At 35.6% G+C, this 19,495-nt stretch overlaps 2 protein-coding genes across 6 annotated transcripts in view; one reads left to right on the top strand and one right to left on the bottom strand.

Annotated features, from left to right (window-relative positions):
• LOC123865415 (nuclear factor of activated T-cells 5) overlaps nucleotides 1-17,371 on the top strand; it is a 121,964-nt gene extending 104,593 nt beyond the window's left edge. For 2 of the 5 annotated variants that reach the window (XM_045906421.1, XM_045906418.1), the window contains 10 exons: nucleotides 7,106-7,223; nucleotides 7,897-8,088; nucleotides 8,852-8,958; nucleotides 9,073-9,172; nucleotides 9,646-9,990; nucleotides 10,296-10,424; nucleotides 10,964-11,095; nucleotides 11,578-11,691; nucleotides 12,062-12,186; nucleotides 13,568-17,371. In XM_045906421.1, coding sequence (XP_045762377.1) covers nucleotides 7,106-7,223; nucleotides 7,897-8,088; nucleotides 8,852-8,958; nucleotides 9,073-9,172; nucleotides 9,646-9,990; nucleotides 10,296-10,424; nucleotides 10,964-11,095; nucleotides 11,578-11,691; nucleotides 12,062-12,186; nucleotides 13,568-13,675 — 1,470 coding nt within the window. In that variant the 3' untranslated portion in view covers nucleotides 13,676-17,371. Of the gene's footprint in view, nucleotides 1-7,105; nucleotides 7,224-7,893; nucleotides 8,089-8,851; nucleotides 8,959-9,072; nucleotides 9,173-9,645; nucleotides 9,991-10,295; nucleotides 10,425-10,963; nucleotides 11,096-11,577; nucleotides 11,692-12,061; nucleotides 12,187-13,567 lie in introns of all 5 variants that reach the window. The other 3 variants (XM_045906419.1, XM_045906417.1, XM_045906420.1) reach the window with 2 other exon arrangements.
• LOC123865422 lies at nucleotides 1,291-5,545 on the bottom strand. Its single transcript, XM_045906433.1, has 5 exons — nucleotides 5,435-5,545; nucleotides 4,048-4,080; nucleotides 2,645-2,834; nucleotides 1,875-2,014; nucleotides 1,291-1,433 (listed from the first exon to the last, which is right to left on the bottom strand). The coding sequence occupies exons 1-5, from the start codon at nucleotides 5,473-5,475 to the stop codon at nucleotides 1,352-1,354; spliced, it is 486 nt and encodes a 161-aa protein (XP_045762389.1). The 5' UTR covers nucleotides 5,476-5,545; the 3' UTR covers nucleotides 1,291-1,351.
• Nucleotides 17,372-19,495: the final 2,124 nt, after the last annotated feature.

Raw genomic sequence — 19,495 nt, 5'->3', positions numbered from 1 at the left:
CTTAAGAGGGCTCTCTCCGTCACTCGTTTCATACAATCGTAGTTCCAATTTCATTTGAATATTAAGCAACCAAAGTCCATGAAATTTTGCAGACATATTCTAGAAACTAATATCTATGTCTGTGGTTTTCCAGATTTCTGTTAAAATATTCGGTTTCAAAGTTACGCGGTCTTAAAGAATTTCATACAAATCTTTGAGCCCCTGTAATTTTAAAACTACATATTTTTAGAAAAATCTAAAACACCACAGACACAGATATTAGTTTCTAGAATATGTCTGCAAAATTTCATGGACTTTGGTAGCTTAATATTCAAATGAAATCGGAACTACGATTGTATGAAACGAGTGGAAACGAGTGACGGAGAGAGCCCTGTTAAGGTCACACTAATGTATTAAGTACACCTATTATTTTATTTGTTGTTGTTAATCTAAAACATAAAAAATTTTCAAAAGAAAAATAAAACCGACTTCAAAAACCACAAACACTAAAAAGTAAAAAATAACTTTTATTTAGCTACACGTGTAATGTACCTAGGTATGAAGTCGAGCGAGCACATTAAAACAAAATTAGAAATCCAAGAGTGAAGCTCGCCCGACTTCATACCTAGGTACATTACACGTGTAGCTAAATAAAAGTTATTTTTTACTTTTTAGTGTTTGTGGTTTTTGAAGTCGGTTTTATTTTTCTTTTGAAATTTTTTTATTTCACAATTTTTAGTGGCCCACTGTACTATAATATGCTATGCCCAGTTAAAACCCTACTGTTTACTAAGCTATTACACTGATCGCGAGCAATTTGCTCCTATCTATTGAGGAGTTCTGTTCTCCATCTCCGAAGATATTCATCAGATCTTCACCAAATTTATATGGGACCAACTGCACAGTATACTCTTTCAAACAAAAAAAAAATTTTCCAAATCGGTCCAGGGGTCTTTGAGTAATCGGGGAACATACATAAAAAATAAAAAAAAAATAAAAAAAAAAAAGATTCCGACGAATTGAGAACCTCCTCCTTTTTTGGAAGTCGGTTAAAAAGATCGTTGTAAATTGACGTGACACAGTCGTCTGATTGGTGGAACCTACACTATGCGTTCGAGCGCACTGTGAGACCTCATAGTAATGATTGTGAGTACGAGAATAAGTATACGAGACACGAAAACAATATTCTCACATACTTATTGAATCCAAGAAAAAAAAAGAAGTTTTTTTTTAATTCTTATTCTTACTCTTTGTAATTTTGTTAACAATAAAGATGTTATCAATTTATTAAATTAAGAAAAATATTCTAGCTATTTTTAGTGTAAATGGTTGAATAATTTTTTACACTACAAATGGCATAATTAAATAGAGCTTAGTTCATCGTATTAAAAACTCTCATACTTGTCTTCTTATCTAAATAATATGTTGGTTTCTCGCGTCTATGTCTTGTAGGCCTGAAAAGGTAAAATAAACGTTTATTTTATTATCTTTATATATTACTAGACTAGATGATGCCCGCGAAGTCATCCACATGGGTGGTCTTTATAAAATCACGCGGGAACTTGATTTTCAGGACAACTTAGGATAGAAGCTATCTCTAATCAGCCGTATCGGTTTAGTCACTGTGGCGGGAAGGAGTAACAAACATCCAAACATTTACATTTACAATATTAGTAAGATTATATATATTAGATTTTCTGAAATACTACAATTTCAGCTCAAACAGAGGGTAATTATAGTGTAGACTCCCACACAAAAAAAAAGATATATTTAGAAATCTACGCGATCGAAGCTGGATTAGGATAGGTAGTTTAAAATTTTAGACATACGCGTCAAAATCCATCGTAATGGGGGTTTAAATTCAAATGTATGTAATGTAACTGTCGGCAACTCACAATTTTTCCCAATGAAACTTGGCTGCTAGCGATTCCGAAATCTGCCCTTGCTTAAGTTGCTTCTTAACTACTCTCTCAACCAGACGCAGAGAAGAGAACATGTTCTGCACGTTCGACGGTTGACGGGCTCGAGATGTCGTCTGAAATGGACTTGTTTTTTTCCTCAAGAGTAAAATAATTTAGTTACTATGAATGATTATCCTGTTTTTCAGCTTACTAAATGTTTTTCGAATCAAACCGACTCCGATATCGGTGTCTTTTTATCAGTCAGGTTGATTACAATTAAGTAATTCTAATAGCTATGATTTAAATTTCGTCAAAATAATAGCTCGATGTATTCTGGTCAATTAAAAATGAAGCTTTTTTGTAGACGCCTGTGGAGCGTGGTCGTCAGGTAGGTCTTATGTAATAAGTATATGTATATAGGACCTAATAACTATTTCACCCTATTCCCCTATAACCTACCTGTTGCTAATGTAAACCTCCCTAAAAATCTCCCTTATGAATCTCTTTTAACGTGACAATCACTTTTTGTCAGCCTGGATAACTTCACTAACTTCATTAACTAAGTCAGTCAGTCAGGGTAAGGTCAGAACAGAATCAGTTCCCGTCGAGTATCTGCCGTACACTGTCCAGTACAAGTGCTATTGATAGATACTCGTAGCTAAGGGCACTCGGTCATAAAGTGAGGATAAGTTCAGTTTGATTTCAAACAAAACCCTCGTCTACGTTTCGGATGCGGCGAAAATAATTTTCTAAGAAAATCTTACCATAATTGCAATGACATCGAACAGTTTGCTCAATTCCTTCTTCTCTCGTTCATTAAGAGTTGGATCTTGCCAATTAAAGATACCGCTTTCTTTTAGCTTCCTCTTGATTGTCGCAAGCGTTATCGGCAGGCTTTGGTCGAGGATTTCGCCCGATTTGTATGCAGCCTTCACATCTTGCATTTCGCGGGGACTAGATATTAGATGCAATCATATGTTTTTTGTAATAGTTAGGAATCACCGCTATAATTCTACTTATAACTTATACGTAATGTCTCAACTACGTATTAGAGCTAGCTATGTTTTCCATAGTTTTTGAGTTCAGTAACTGATCTAACAATCTTATCAAGAAAGGATATAAGCATAACATTATTATTTCTAGGTGCTCACATTCCAACTTCGAATACCTATATTTTCATTTGTACAATAGTAGACCATACACATACAGCGTGTCATGTTTGTTTTCCCGCGGCAAAATGCATAACAGTTTTTTATTTATTGTATCAAAATCTCGAAAAAAAATACCCGAGTACGGAACCCTCAATGCGCGAGTCTGACTCGCACTTCGCCGATTTTTAAAAAAATAAATAATTAATTGTACTAATTGCACACCAAGACAAAATCATTTCTCTGCGGGATAACGGTCATTAAAATGTCACGCAGTATTCGTAACGGTCTAATGTAAAGCGTACAATACCTATTATCCTGCACTGATTTACCTGTACCTACAGGTCGACTAAAATGCGTACTCGTAATAATAATAATTCAGCTGCGTAGTTTTTCTTGCCTGTTCCGTAATTTTTTACCCGACTGAGGCGAAGCCCAAAGAAGGGATATATGTTTGACATGTATGTACGTATGTCCGTTCCTATGTCCACTCGTAACTAAACGGTTCAACCGATTTTGATACGTCATAAGATTCGTCTAACATACATAAACATAAATTTTGAGAACGCACTATATTCAACAATATTATTTGTTCTATGCGTCAACTGTCATGTCAAAAACACGAATTACCCTTACATTGGTACTGATTCTGAGCACGACTAAATTTTGGAGTATTCGCATCCTCTTCTTACTAATGTGATATGAAAAAGACAGATAGATACCTCATGACTTTAGCTGCCAGTCGCGAGCCTGTTGTGTAAATTTGACTCTTTGAATGTAAAAGTCATGTTCCAAACTTTTTTAGCAATATTAAAAAGACGAAGATGCAGATACTCTTAATTTAGATTAAAAAAGACTACAGAATCGGCGCCATTAAATACTAAAATCGTACTTTTAACATGACAGTTAACACAGAAACATTATAGTAATTTTGATTTAGTTGCCTTCTCATTCACTCGTTGCGTATGTTTACTCGTTGGAAATCAATTATGGGGTTAACCATTAATTCGATTACTCACCATGCTGAAGTAATAAAAACGTTTACAGCGAGTCTGTAACAACATAAATCGATTTTACAATTTTGAACTAAGAAATGTTTAGTACTTAATTTGATTATGAAGTTTCATTATATTAGGTTATAGTGCCATCAGATGGATCAACATAGTGTTATATATGACAACATCCCAATTGGCTCAGGTCTACCAGCAAATCTGTGCTACTAAGTGGTTTGGCGTTCCGATATAATCGCTCATTTCCATCTTAGGCTTTCCATCTATAAAGCGTATTTTGACTTTGCTCTGACCTAACTTTTAGTTAAAGCGAGACAGAGTTATGTATTTGCCATAAATATTTTTAACTCTAAGTAAAGTTTGATTGGAGTATCTCAGCCTTAGCTGCCTTAGACTGCATCGTCACTTAACATTAAATATCATAATTATTGATTAGTTAGTTGTAATAAGTTATAAATGCACGATTCCAAGTATTTTGGAACTAAATCAATTTAGATGTCAGAACGCCTACATTTTCGTGTAGTTGTCAAGCACTTATCAATTTCCATAGGTGAAAGGTGAGCGGAATATTGAAACCTTATATTACATTTTACTGAATACTAGATGATGCCCACAGCTTCGCCCGTGCTGGGATCAAAAATTTTTATGGAACAATGTCGCAAAGTTCCTCTATCGATTAACTTCGAAGATATCAGCGTAGGTACATAGGTAGAAAAACACAATTCCTCCATTTTTAAAGTTGGTTAAAAAAATACCCTATGTTACCCCTTGGTTAATCTTCTACATGTCTGTGAAAGTCCCGTCAAAATAGGTTCAGCCATTCCGAAGATTAGCCCGTTCCAACAGACAGCCACTTCAATTTTATTTATTAGTATAGATATAGATGAGTTTAAAAATACGCATTTTATTTAATGAACTATGACTATGATGAACGACTATACGCCTGCGATGTTATTCGGTTGGATTAAAGTTGTACAAATCCTGTGGAAACTGATTTTCCGGGATAAAAAATAGTCTGTCTGTTTACTAGATGCAAGCTATCTATCGCTGTACCAAATAGATGAGGTCCACATTTGTTTAATTTTTTTTAAGTCCAGTGCGAACTCTTTGATTTTCCGGAATAAAAAATAGCCTATGCCCGTCTCCGGGATGTAAGCTCCTCTAATCGAAAAAAGCAGATACACAATATCTACAGACAATAAGTTTTGGATCTGGTATTCTGATGAACTACGTATGCGCAGAGAAATATACAGATGTTTGTTATGCAAACATCATTGTATTAGACAGTAGGTAATAAACTATCGTCACAGTAGTGACTGTGTCAGAGTGTAAAAGCTATCGTCTATGTGCTACAACGAATTATCTCTGCCATTATCAAAATAATAAATTTACTCACAGAATATTAAAAATGAAGATAAAATGTTCGATAGTTTTCATTATTTTCTTGAAAATTCCAATGCACTCACATCGATACACCAGTAACGACTGAGTAAATTCGATCCGGATTGTAAAATTAACGGTTATATGCCTGCCATTCAGGTATGCTGAAGTTGCGCGATTGAAATACTTTGACGCTTGGGTATTTTATTATGGACGTTACTCGTATGTTTTCAAAATGTTGAAGCGATTTCGGTATTTGTTTCGGCATGGTTAATAAGTGTTTTTTTTGTGTGAACGATGAATGTGTAGGCCTTGTTGTGTTTAGAATTTTTTCTGTTGTTGATGGCTGAATTTTTGAGTTTATATTTTTTACCGAGATGGAAGGTAAACGATTTGGGAAACAACTATTATGTCCGTGTGTATATATTATCATTTTATATTTTAATACGTTTTTGGCATTACAGAGCCTAAGACATTTTACGTTTACCAGCGAACGTGGCAATTGTGGCTCACTTCTATACTTGTACGATAGCTTATATGAACTGTCTGTGGTAACAACGGTGTATACATAGGTGTATTATGGATTCAAACATATCTTCACTTTGTAGATTCCTTGAGGTTTTTGGCAGTAAGATTTCGTTCTCAAAATATTTAAGAGTACAAAAGTACCACGTATTTATGCACCTTACTCACAACCTGCACGGGGAAGCTGGAAGAAATCTCTGTTTAGAGATAAGCATTTCCTTTGTACATAGCTTAATTTATTTTAACTTTGTAACTACAATTTTGGTACATGAAAATAAAGAGAGAGAGAGAGAGTACCGATAGTCCTTATAGTTGGGTATACTTTTATATCATTTCTCAAGATCATATGATTTCACTACACAAAACGATAGATGAAAGCCCATTGTTCGAACTCTACACGAAGTTTAAACATAAACATGTATTATAAGACTTATGTACACAAATTATATCAGTTCACACAACTATCGAAAATACCCCGAAGTGAATACCCCGGTAACTTTTGCTACTTATAACAACACGTACAAACAAATAAATTAAATTGAAGTGCGCATGTGTTACTTGGGAGCAATTGCATTTTCTGACGTTGTTTGCACGCTATCAAAACTGTATCACCGGTTTTTAACGGATTGCAAAAAAAAAGAGGCGTATAGATTCTTAATTAGACGCTTTTTAAACCCCCGACCCAAAAAGTTATAAGTTTGACGGGTATCTGTGTATTTGTCTATGGCATCGTAGCTCCTAAAGTAATGAACCGATTTTAGTTTAGTTTTTTTTTTGTTTGAAAAGTGGCTTGATCGAGAGTGTTCTTAGCTATAATCCAAGAAAATCGGTTCAGCCGTTTGAAAGTTGTCAGCTCTTTTCTAGTTACTGTAACCTTCACTTGTCGGGGGTGTTATAAATTTTTAATTTACACTTGTTGACTATGTTACTCTATAACTCCATCCTTTGATGGATTTCCATAATTCTTTTTAGGGTTACGTACCTCAAAAGGAACTGTCTGTCTGTTTGTCAAGAAACCTATAGGGTACTTCCCGTTGACCTAGAATCATGAAATTTGGCAGGTAGGTAGGTCTTATAGCACAAGTATAGGAATAAATCTGAAAACTGCGAATCGTAATTAAAAAAAAAATTTAAAATGTGTTTTTTTTTTTTGTTAATCCAGGTTTGTTCAGAAAGCAGTGCGAGCGAATCTTCTTTGGAATCTTCAAGTGGTTACGGAAGCCAGGGAGCATTCGCGGGTGAAGACCATGGGCACCAACATATGATGCCCCATCCAGATGGTATGCCAATTTAGCTCTTATTGTGTAGCAAATAATGCAGCATTTTCTTAAAGACTTTTGTTGCGTGCTTTCAATTTGGTTGCTCATTGTTTTAAGTGTCCTATCATATTTTTAGATTTACGTAGTGTAAATATTATTCACTTTTGAAGCTTTTTCTTTTGTTTATTTAAGTTCCTTTTTGTTATTGTTAAACTGTAACTCTTTTTTGAATTTTTGATATGATTTTATACCAATGTTGCACAGTATTTTTGTGTTTTTGTATAATTGGGTGGTTGACTGATAATAAAAAAAAAGACTGGCCTTACTGGAGGATTTTTATTGTGGATTTTTGATAAAATTATAAATGCGAAAGTGTGTCTGTCTGCTACCTTGTTACGGCTCATCCGTTTAACCGATTTTGATACAGAGCTGGCTTTTGTGTCCAGGAGACGTAAGTTAAGGTAAAGGCTTAAGGTATAGGCTACTCTTTATCCTGGGAAATCAAAGAGTTCCCACGGGGAGAAGTCGTGGACATCAGCTAGTTTTTAATAAACCTAAATTCATGCGAATGGTGGCGCGGGCGTCATCTACTAGCCAACGCGTTAATGAACATGTTATATTACGTCAACTGCCCAATTAGGCTCGTTTGTTGGTTTTGATGCTTTGCATGCGATTTATTTGCGTACAACAGCAGTCGAATCGGAGATCGTCACGTTGCGAAGGGACAGCGAGACCTCGGTAGCGGCGGCGAGGGAGAACTTTTCCATATCCTTGGGCAGCTTAGAGGAGGCGGTCCGTTCCTTGGACGAAGCAACAGAGTCGCCTACATTTGCTACGATAGGAAAGAAACCAGCGGTGCCGAAACGACGACCGGTTTCCATGTCAGGTAAGGTTTTATTCTTCCATCAAAGTATAGGTTCATATAAACTCGATACCATCTCATATTAATGCTTGTGCTAATACAGAGGTTGGAGGTTACTTATTTGCCTAAGTTGACGGTTACCAATTACTGTCAGATGGCTATGAAGGCTTGATAATGCTATTTAATTTATTATTCTGTATAATTCATACTAATATGTTCACTTTTCTCATACACATTTCTTATTATTGGAACCGGCTGTTAATTTGTATTATGTGGACAATTAAACGCCTTTGGTCAGTTTTGTCTTTGCAACAACTATTCGTATTGATGGAGTTGAAATGATTTTGCGTCGATCGATCTCAGGCATGTTCGATTAACTTTTGGACTTATGTTTATTTCAAGCAATTAAGTATCACTTGTGATACCTGCAATAGATTCACGACTGGCACCTAAGGTCACTTTGGTGCTAGTCGTGAGCTTTGTTCTAAATTAAGTTTGTCTGTCCTTCTCTTATTACATTGGTAAGAAAAAGATGTGAATATTCTATTTAGTTGCAATCAGAACTAGTACCACAGTCTCCTTTGCCCCTCTCATGTAAACTTAGGCTGAGATCTATAAAGCGCACTTTGACTTTGCTCAAACTTAAGACATTGTTAAAACGAGACAGTGTTATACTGCTGGCATAAGTCTGTCTTGTTTTAACTGAAACTAAAGTCTAAGCAAAGTCAAAGTGCGCTCTATAGATTTCAACCTTAGAGTTTCAATAACATCTGGGTACAATTGCCAGCTTCAGTGTGGTCTCGGCGTGGCTCGTCGTCGTCGGTGGGCAAGCCGCCGCCGCCGGTGCGCCGATCCTCCTCCATCTCACGACCGCAGCGACCGCCTTATCCTCAGGTTAGTAAATAGTACAGCCCTGGTAACAAGAGCCGGCACGTACAATATATTCACATTTCACACGTAGCGCTTGTGTAGTATTTTTTATGGCATTTTTGTACTGTTTGATTTCAGAGTAACATGTCGGGATCACAAGTGAACACAAACGATACGGACCACTTGCCACCACCTCCCGCTTTTCTTTTACAACCTGAAAATGAAACGAGCAACGCAGGTAATTTGAATAAATTAGATAGTATATCAGATATAAAATAAATAAAATCTTTAATAAAGGAAATTTCAGATTTTGGCTATCATTCTATTTCTATTTACATGAGGCAAAATCTTCCCTTTTAAATCTCTTGCTCCCATAATTTAAGTGAAGTTCGTCAAAAAACATACGATCATTCCCTCAGATTTAGAGGTTATTTCGTTAAAGTGCAATTTCTTCAAATTATAGAAAAAATAGCTTCTGATTCTTTAGGTCATTTAGAGTGTGAATGTGTGTCCTGCTGTTATACTAAGAGATTGAGACTAATTCTGTTGTACAATGAACTAAACTAATATGATATTTTGAAATGTATTCGCTATCCCTTTCATAACGCTTCCTGCGGAAAAGGTTAGCGTTGCATTTAGACCTGCCAATTTAGTTTAGTTTGGAACAAAATAATTAGCTACAAAGTTGCAATGTCACAAAATTTGTTACAGGCCATCAAACCATAAACGTAGCCGAAACAGTTAAGCAGTTAACGGAATTAAAACACATGCCCGCATCGCCCGGTCTGGTGCGCCGCACTCTCCAAAACCAAAGTCAAAACCAGACCCAGAACCAAAACCAAAATTACGGCAACCAACAGAGTCCCACCCAACTGAGTACATTCCAACAGGCGAAGAGCAACTTTTCTTCCAGCGTGAGCCTGAATAATACGGGGAATTTGAACCCTATATACGGACAGACGGGCAATAGGATTATGGCGTATGTGGAAAATTCCATGTTCGTTAGGAAGAATAGTTTGAACAACTCTAATTCGGAACTCTATAGTGGGAATTCGGGTGAGTAAATAAAAATACTCAAAGACTGGTAGTTTAGGACTGCAAAACCAAATTGTGCTTGCTGGGTACTTATGTTAATTCAACAAAATCTGATTTGATAAAATGCGACAACTCTTATGAAATTCGAAATGTGTACTAGCCCGTCCAAATGCTAATAACCTGGTCTTGACAGCTAGTGTACCACATTAACCAATAACATACTGTCATTTTAGGGTCATTTAAAATGGTCTAAGCAATGCTCTAAGCTTATTAAGCTATTAACAAGATTACGATGAGGATCAGGTTAATAGGTTGTGTGTTTTTAGGTGGCATCTATGGCGAGACCAAAGGATCGCCGATCGGTTCTACACCATCGACGCCTAGTTACGGAGAAACTAACACATTTTCAAGCTTCGGACCACGAGTGACTAACGATTCTCACTACGGACAGACTGGTGAGATTTTTATGTAATAGATGTGTTTCAAAACGCGTTTCATTGAACTACCACAGGATATAACTGAACCTGTTTTTTACTAATTAGTTTGTTTAATGCTACAATTTACTGGGAAGTAAATTTGTGCAACAGTATTTCAAATAATGTTCCGGAATCTTAGCTAAACCAATTTGATTGAACATAATTTCTACTAGATTGACATCACAAAATACTTAATAATATTATTACCTTCTAGATACAGACGCCTCACTTCGCATAGATGTTCAAATAAATAGCTACTCTTGTTACGACGCAATAAAGTGCAGTTCAGCTCGCGCAGCGCTAAGAATAAACTCTTCTCTTTCAATCGCGTACCATCTTACTCGCTCGCCCTCCCCCCTCTTCTTCACTCCTTCTCTGTCCTTCTTATGAGATACATATTATATGCGAGAGCCATCGAAGGGGCGCGTCACTACCGTAGCTATATTTCCCAGGTTACGTAACTAAAACCGAATGAAGATAATAATGGACTTGTACTTTAGATATTTTTTGCATTTCAGGATTTAAGCTGCAGCAAGAGAAGTATGGCACCGGCAAGTGTATCTACGCGCAGCCGTCGCAGCTGTCGCCCGGCCCGCTCGTGCGGCGCCTCACCGCGCGCTCGCACAGCGCCGAACGACACCACAATGAACGTGCGTACCTATCTATATTCTTAGGTTTGCATTGAAGCGGAGCGGAGCGGAGACGTGTTTGAGACCAATCAGATAAAAATTACGTGATAAAATATCTAACAAAAACTTATTGAAACACATATACGTGTGTTAGGCTACGCACAGATCTATCGAAGTTTCGCTGAGCACCGCCACTGACAAAACAGAGCGGAAAACTTGAAACTTGCCGAAAATTCGTGTCAGTTGAACAATGTCCCGGAAGCATACTGATGGCGTTTTGTCTGCACTTCGCGAACATATGGCGCTCAGTATAAAGAAATTTTGTATCGAAAATTAAAATCTAGCTAGGTATATGTCAATAAGGTCGAGGCCAGGGTTTAGGCTGCGGGCAGTCTGGACTTTGGACTCAGATTTTGCGACTGGAAGGCATTTTCATGTGTTTAATACTCTTGTACTCTTACTCTAATGTTCTTTTCAATAAGTACCTCCACAATATATTGCAGATGGCGGTCTAATAGCGACTTTGAGCGCTAAGCTCGCTCCGCAACTCTCTCCGCGTACGACGCGACGCGGGATTTCTACCATCACTACCGCTGATTCGCCGCCTAAAGGAAAAGGTAGGAAATCATAATCTTACTAGCTTATGCCCGCGATTTCGTCCACGTGAACTACACAAATGTCAAACGCCTTTTTTACCTCCATGGGGGTTGAATTTTCAATAATCCTTTCTTAGCGGATGTCTACGTCATAATAACTAGCTGCATGCCAAATTTTAGCCCGATCCCTCCAATCGTTTGAGCTATCCGTTGATAGATCACTCACGTTTTCCTTTTAAATATTTAAATTTATCACAAACAATGGACGTGATATATGGACATGTATTAAGATATTGCGATTGGACTATTTTACCAGTTGAAATCATCAGTGCTTATTAACTTTTTATAGTTAAAGACATGACTTGTAGTTTTCATGATGTGTTCACTGTAGGAATTCCCGCGGCCGTGCAACCCGCGTTTCTGGACAAACTGTCCGCGACTCTACAGAACCAGCGGCGACAGCTCAACTCCTCGCGCGCCAGCACGGTTCGGGACCTAATCAACGCTCACGCACAGGTGAATATAAACACGACTACCGCCAACAGTGGTGATGATTTACGAAAAAATCAATCGACTAACTAATCGAAAAGTATCGCTCGAAATATCGTAGGTTTGTTGGTTTTTCAACAAAAATATGATAACTAATTGAGATTTTAATTTCAATATTCGCCAAAATCGATTGGCACGTTTGATACACGAATAAACCTAAAAGTAAACATACGATTAATTATAAAGATATATAATTTCACGTGGGCGTCATTATGATAATAAGATATAAGCGAAACTAGATTTTTCCATTCAAATCCATGACACAGAATTCTCAAAGTAGTCACAGAAGTCATACTATGCTGCAGTCCTTTTCAAGGTCCCCATAGCATGCAAGATACTATGCCAAGATACAAAAGATTTACTTCAATTTACGAGAAGAGAAAATCTGCTCCATATACACAGTGCACCATCCACCCTTGGAATTTTAGTTTGCTTCCCAGTAATCGTGTCTAGAGTACTCTTGAAATTTTAACTGTACCCTCAGTATATGATTTTACTTATCAACGTTGATAGTATTTGATAATCGAAACACTTTAGCGTTAAAGTAAAATGGCCCTTAACTGACTTGTTTTAATGCTCAAGTTTGTACATATATTTACAGCCAGCTTTCCAAGCGGAAATGTTGTGAAATTGAATTCAATGGTACTGAATTTTTGACTTTAAATCAAGGATCATTAGGTCCATTTTACTTTGACATTATTTTGTTTCAACTTTCGAATACTATCGGAATTGGTGTAGTGTAGAAGTAAAATCTCGTACTGACGTGTTCTGATCCGTGCGTCTATTAATCGTTATGTATTGTACTTATAAGATTTAGTGAATGCTAGACGCGTTTGTTGGGTCGCATCTCATTTAGGATATACAAACCCCTCGTACCACTGAAGGGCCGGGATACATCACCACAGTGTCTGCTTGCTGCCATATCGTTCACAATTCCTGTGGAAGTTCCCACGTCCGATTCCCGCGTTTGATTTTTTTTCAATGTTTTGCACTAAATTTATCCTCTAACATGGAGTCAGAGATTTTGCTCTGAATATATGCTAGTTCATGAACTCCTGGTTGTAAAATGGTAGGAGGTGTTAAAGGGTTCGGTTTCAATGATATCATTCATGTTCATTCTCAAAAAGCTCGTGAGAAAAAATGGTAAGCAATATTGATGTTTATTGAACAATAGTAGAATCTAGTCCGGTCCAAATCTTTACATAAACTGTTTCATTTTGTATTACTATTTCTCTGCATTTATATTTCCCATGCACCATGATATATGATATGGTGGCAGGTATGTTCCGTGATATATCCTGGCCCTAACATAGCTAGGAATAAACATACATTTATTTTAATCCTCTAGCCGGATCCGCGAGTATGCCACACCTCACTAATGGAGCAGATTAAACGCGGCGCGACGCTGCGCCGCAACAAGTACTGCAACGATCGATCCGCGCCAAAAATACGCTAATTATGTACATTATATTAACCGAATTGTGTAAAACCGAACGTTTTATGTGGTCTTTCTTAGAGACGATTGTTTAGTTTTGATGCAAACTATCAGTATGACAAAAATATTTGTGCTAATTCCGTTATACGCAAATCTCTTAAACTAAATTGAAAGGTTGAAAAACAGTGCTTTCCTTTTGCACAAGGAACATCGTGAAAAGAATAACACTTCTTTTAGACAATTTTTGTTTAGTTTTGTTTTTGTGAATGAACGCTATTTTTCAAAACAAACAAACGCACTATTACTGACGCAATAGCGAAACGTCCATCTTTAAAAGTTCTTTAATATTGATGTAAATTTTACTATGCAAGTAAATATCCAGTTACTACTTTCCCAAAAAAATCTCAATTATATTTTTGTTGTATTATAGTTTTTTCCGGTGCATGTGCATAGTTGATTTGCGCATGGTTAAACTAAGAAATTAGCAAAACAAAACTCGATTAAATTTAAAATATCGATTTTTTAACGATTACCTATTCGATTTAGCTGTTATTGAACATGCATGCAATAAACGCACAACACAGATGTGAACTGAACACAATAGACAAGTAGTAAAGCAACTAATTAAAAAGTCTGATCAATGTAGATAAGCTGATTATGAAAGCTGATTTATATCATGGTTTTTTTTAATCGAATGGTTTTATACGGCGAATGTAAAATTTTAAAGGTTGCGTGTTTACATATTGAATAATGCTTAGGTTAATTTTTCCAAAGTATTATATCCATAATTGTTTAACAAAATATATAGCGACGTACTGAAAAAAGATGGTTACATTTTATGGAGTGTGAAAAACTTCTGTGTAAAAATGTAATAAAGGTAGATTTATTTATATGCGATCGCAATACAAGTCACAATGTTTTTCGATTGACCGCTAATTGTAGCGCGACGCGGTCGCGGACTTCAATCTTAGGAGAAACCACATATCGAGCGCGAGAAGTACATTTACAGTACAACCAAATTAATAATGCGCATGCAGATCTTCGCTAATTGTCGTATTCCGAATCATTGAATCGTAAGAGCCCTAAACAATGCACTTGCATTTTGCACCTTGTTATAAACAAATAGGAGTCAATATCATGTGTATCATACGACCGTTGCCGAACAGTGACGAAGATTTCTATGTGCATTATTAATTTGGTTGTACTGTACTGTACATTTGTTTAGTCTTATAGAGCATCACCAAATCACTTGATACTTAACATGAGAATAATGCGTTACACATTTGTTAAGCCCAAATCACAGGCTCCAGTACCCAATCTACAATTACATAATTAGTATTTGCTCATTACTCGAATCGACTGTGTACATTATCCACCTTATTTATTAATGCTTATACTTTTTACAGCAAGATCATTGGTTTACTTAAATACTATAGAAATTAAATAATTTTTCCTTTTTTCGGTCTCCATTTATGAATAAGGTGGTATAGGTACTGGTAAACGTCCTTATCTTATAATGAAAATTTAAATGTTTTCATTTGTATAAGATATTTATGATAACGAATATGAAAATCTCTCGAAAATCATTAACGTAAAGCTATTTTAAAAGTATTGATAAATGCAATAACATTTTGACAATATTGTAGAATCTTATACGATAATCTGACATATCTGATGTGAAGATATTTTGTAACTGAGCGCATATCGAAATATTAATTAATATATGAAGTCTTGAAAATAATTGATGTTTTTTGTATACGGTTTTATGGATAAAAACTGAACTAGTAACTTAGCGCTAACCTAGAATCTTAATTCAGTTTTGAATGTTCCTAGGAGTTTCAAATATAGATGATCTAATATCTAAAAGGAAAGGAAATGTACTTCCAAACCTCTAGCGCCAAGTTAAAAGCTTTTGCACTCAAAGTCTTGCAATGACAACACAGCTCGGTGTGCCCTATACTTCTTTCCTAGTTTTTACATGTGATATAAGTTACTCTACAAATATAGTCGAAACAGGCTTCTCCAGATCGTAAAAACAAAATTATGTTGCAAGAAATATTTCGTTTGTTTGGCATATAAGTATCACATCGCAGGTCGAACTGATAACATAAATCAAAGCTGAATTTGAACTAGCCTGTTTCAAATTATTATTTGATCATTTTGGCAGCAAGCGGTCTTTACAGCTGAAAAAGTCAAACAGTAGGTATAGGTACCTACAATAAAAGATAGTTAACTGACGAAAACAAGACAACTTATACAAATATTGAGATAACGATTGCATCCCGCAGGTTTGACGCTAATCGCGATTTCTTTTCTTAAATGTAAATTTAATATAATTTTATATATAATGTAAATTTATTTTATATATTTATAACTTTTATAGGGGCATTATTAAAAAAGTGTTTTTCTTACATTATTAGTATATTAAAAAAGGCAACGTAAGCTTCACATTAGTGCGAGAATTCATATCGTTGTATGAAAATGATTACGGGAATTTCTTTGGTTTGCCTTTGTTGATTCGTGGTTTTGTAAGCCAATTTGTTCTTAATTGGTTGACATGATTTCCTGTACTGACCGCGTGCAGCGTTAGACAATATTACGTACATAACTTATGTTGCTAAATAAACACTTGTCCCGAATAAATAAAAATATCGACTGAAAATGACTCGTAACTATAAACTGTGTTCTTCAAGCCTTTCCATTTTACCTTTTGAAAACTATTTAAGGCTTTTTACATTGATATAAAACGTGAACTAAAATAAGAATAAATAAATAAACGTGTTGAATTAATTATATTATAGTTCTAAAATGATTCCATTGATGATTGTCGTTTATTTTATTTAAAATGTATGTTAAGATGTATAATATTTTGTAAGCCGTGAAAATATTATATGAATGTATAAATGTTAATCAATGTTTGAAGGAATAATTTCTCATTTTGCTTGTTTATTTCATTATTTCTATTTTCTACTAGTGATTTGATTTTTGTGTAGCTCTTAATTTGTTATTTTTTATTTCCTAATATTTAAAAAAGTATCATGAATTAAAATATAGAGTTTATGACCATAAATTAAGTGATAAACCACATAGAACAACACATTGTCGCCATTTTTAATATAGTCTTTTTAATTTCTTAATATGAAAATAAATTTTCTTTCTATTCATAAACATATTGCCAGAATGTTAATATATGCTATAATAACTAGATAACACCCAATTTAAAGTAGTTAGGTAAATATGAGAGGAGGCTAAATCTTATTTATTATTTTTTTACGCGAATAGACACAATATTTATGTAATAGTATCTTGTAGACATTTGTTCCTCATATTTCGTAACGCATGCTTTATTTTTTTATAAATAACTTTATTTCCTAGTTTCTAGTTTGTCTAGATATTAGAAGCACAGATGATAAATGGTAGGTATTAAGTGTGGTTATAAAAAAAGGTAGCTTTTTGACATATCCCATATACAACAAAATAGATAAAGAAATTAATATTGGTGGTTGAATTTTATATACTTCCTCGCTTGGAATTTAAAATAAATAACCAGCAATGTATCGGTGTATTCATATTATATCAAAATATATAGTCCACTTAACGACATATAATAATGGTAATGGTAGATTTTTCGAGAAAGTTTGTTATTACAATGTGTTTAGGTAATCGTTTGCGTATGTAATTGATCGATTGATGAAATAAAACGAATATTGTCCTATATGTCTTGTTTCATTTTTGTAACCGATAACTCATCTAGAGTTTTCTCATTTAGAGAGCTGGGTCGCATTAGTGACCCAGCTCTTTGATTGAGAAAAAAAAAGTAACCGATAACTGTCAGCAGCTACTTGTACAGCCCGACAAGGCTCTTTTGGCACTTGAGTGAGGGCGCAGTTGCCGACACAGCGAACTATCAACAAGTGCACTTTTCTAGTGGCGGCTTTAGTTCCGATTTTGGCCACGCGCCAAAAGAACCTTGTCGGACTGTAGTGATGTGTAGGACTCAAAAATTGGTCCTTTCGCTTTCATATTATTTTTGATCGACTTTGATTTCATTTTACATCTAGTGAGCCGTTCTATACATTTAATTCAATGTCTCATAGGATCCTTAGTCTGAAGTCTGTAGGGCGTACTTTCACTCAGGAGTAAAAACAAGACAGATTTGTGACCCTGATACAGACAGTAGTTCTTCTTACTATAAGTTAAGGTCTATTACACATCTGAAACTTTAATCTCAGCTAAATTAAAGCATGGTCTATAGATCTCATCCTATGAGTATCGAATTAAACGTATCGAACGGCTATTCCAAACAAGTTATGATTAAGCTAAGCAAGTTAAAAACAGTACAACTAGCCTTAAAAAATCTTGTTTGAAATGGCCTAGCTAGTGCGTAGTACCTGCATAGAGATAGTCCGCGATACGAGATCTGGAAAATAAGACGGCAAAATGCTGCGTATTAATAGTGCACAGCATTTGGCGTCGCGATCGTTCACCATACTCTTGTATGTATTTTCTGTTCAGTGTGCTATGGTTATCAGTGACGCATCGCAGTCGCGCGTCGTGGTAAGTACTTATAGCAGAATCGATGCTTTTAAGCATCGCTATAGGCGATTTGGTTGCTTTTCGGAAGCTTGATGCCACGATTTAACGCTCCACTCCGTACACGTACAAATCTCCAATCGCAGCGATCAAGTTGATTTCATTTATTATTTCAATACATAGATCGAACGTGGAAAGTCGTTCAAACGTGATGCAGCATCGATGATCGAAAGTTGACGATCGCTAATGCTACTCGTAAAAGCGTCGTGTCTTCTGTCTATTACCCAATGCCCATAAGCATCCCATAAGTCTATCTTTTATTTTATCTGTCTAACAATGTGTCAAAGCAATTAAAACAACAGTTATATTTATCTAACATTTATTATTTCTAAATTTAAATTATATTAAATAGAAAACAAAACAACCATAATTAAGATGAATAATCAGTCTTCTTGCAGATATTTTAGCACAATCCGCCACACTTATTGAACTGACTTACAATTATTTAATGTAAAACAATATTGTACTTTACGAGGCAAGACCAATTTTATGATCAGATTTCCAATAGTTTACCTATAAAAATAATATTGTCACTAACAAATTACAGTGCAGTCGAATCAGAAATGAGGAGATCCGTGGGAGAACCAGAGTGACCGATATAGTTCAGCGGGTTGCGAGGCTGAAATGGCAGCGAGTAGGGCACATAATTCGAAAAACTGATAGATATTGGGGTCCCAAGGTGTTGGAATGGCGCTTCGGAAAGCGCAGCGTTGAAGACCCGCTAGTAAGGTGAACAAATGACATCAAACGAGTCACAGGGTGCCGCTGGATTCAGGCAGTGCATGTGATTATGAAAGTCCCTGCACGAGGCCTATGCTCAGCAGTGGATGTACCTATCGGTTGATAATGATGCTGATGGACCCATCACAACAATTGAGATTGTAGCAATGATTAATGCAGCTTTTCTTAATCGACCAGCAGGTCTTAAAAAGTGACATCGTTTTCATTATGCTACCCGTGGGAAAAGATACTTTTAGAGCTGTCATTTAGTTTAAAAATTGTATAGTTGAACTAGCCCCATTTATGTTTGATACTAATTTCAAAGATCGTAGATTTTTCGTCCATATGGGGTACATAAGTTTTATTACAAGCTGTAAGTATTGTACATACAAACGAAAATGCCAAATATAAATTAATCTAAAATTGGTCTTTGACTAGAAGAGTTCGACTAGGTGAATATGTATTGAATGTAATATTATTATTTTAATAGAAATACAGGCGATTTTGAACCTACTATTAGTTTATTAT

This window comes from Maniola jurtina, chromosome 5, assembly GCF_905333055.1.
Source record: "Maniola jurtina chromosome 5, ilManJurt1.1, whole genome shotgun sequence".
Lineage (NCBI taxonomy): Eukaryota > Metazoa > Arthropoda > Insecta > Lepidoptera > Nymphalidae > Maniola > Maniola jurtina.
Note: the sequence above shows the minus strand (reverse complement) of the source record. Positions and strands in the feature narration are given on the sequence as shown.

Excerpts from the sequence above, each read along its gene's own strand:
- LOC123865422 (XM_045906433.1), bottom strand. The coding sequence starts at position 5,475 with ATGAAAACTATCGAACATTTTATCTTCATTTTTAATATTCT. Across the intron at positions 4,081-5,434 it reads ATCTTCATTTTTAATATTCT|ACTCGCTGTAAACGTTTTTA; the intron begins GTGAGTAAATTT and ends ATGTTGTTACAG. Across the intron at positions 2,015-2,644 it reads TCGATGTCATTGCAATTATG|ACGACATCTCGAGCCCGTCA; the intron begins GTAAGATTTTCT and ends AGTCCATTTCAG.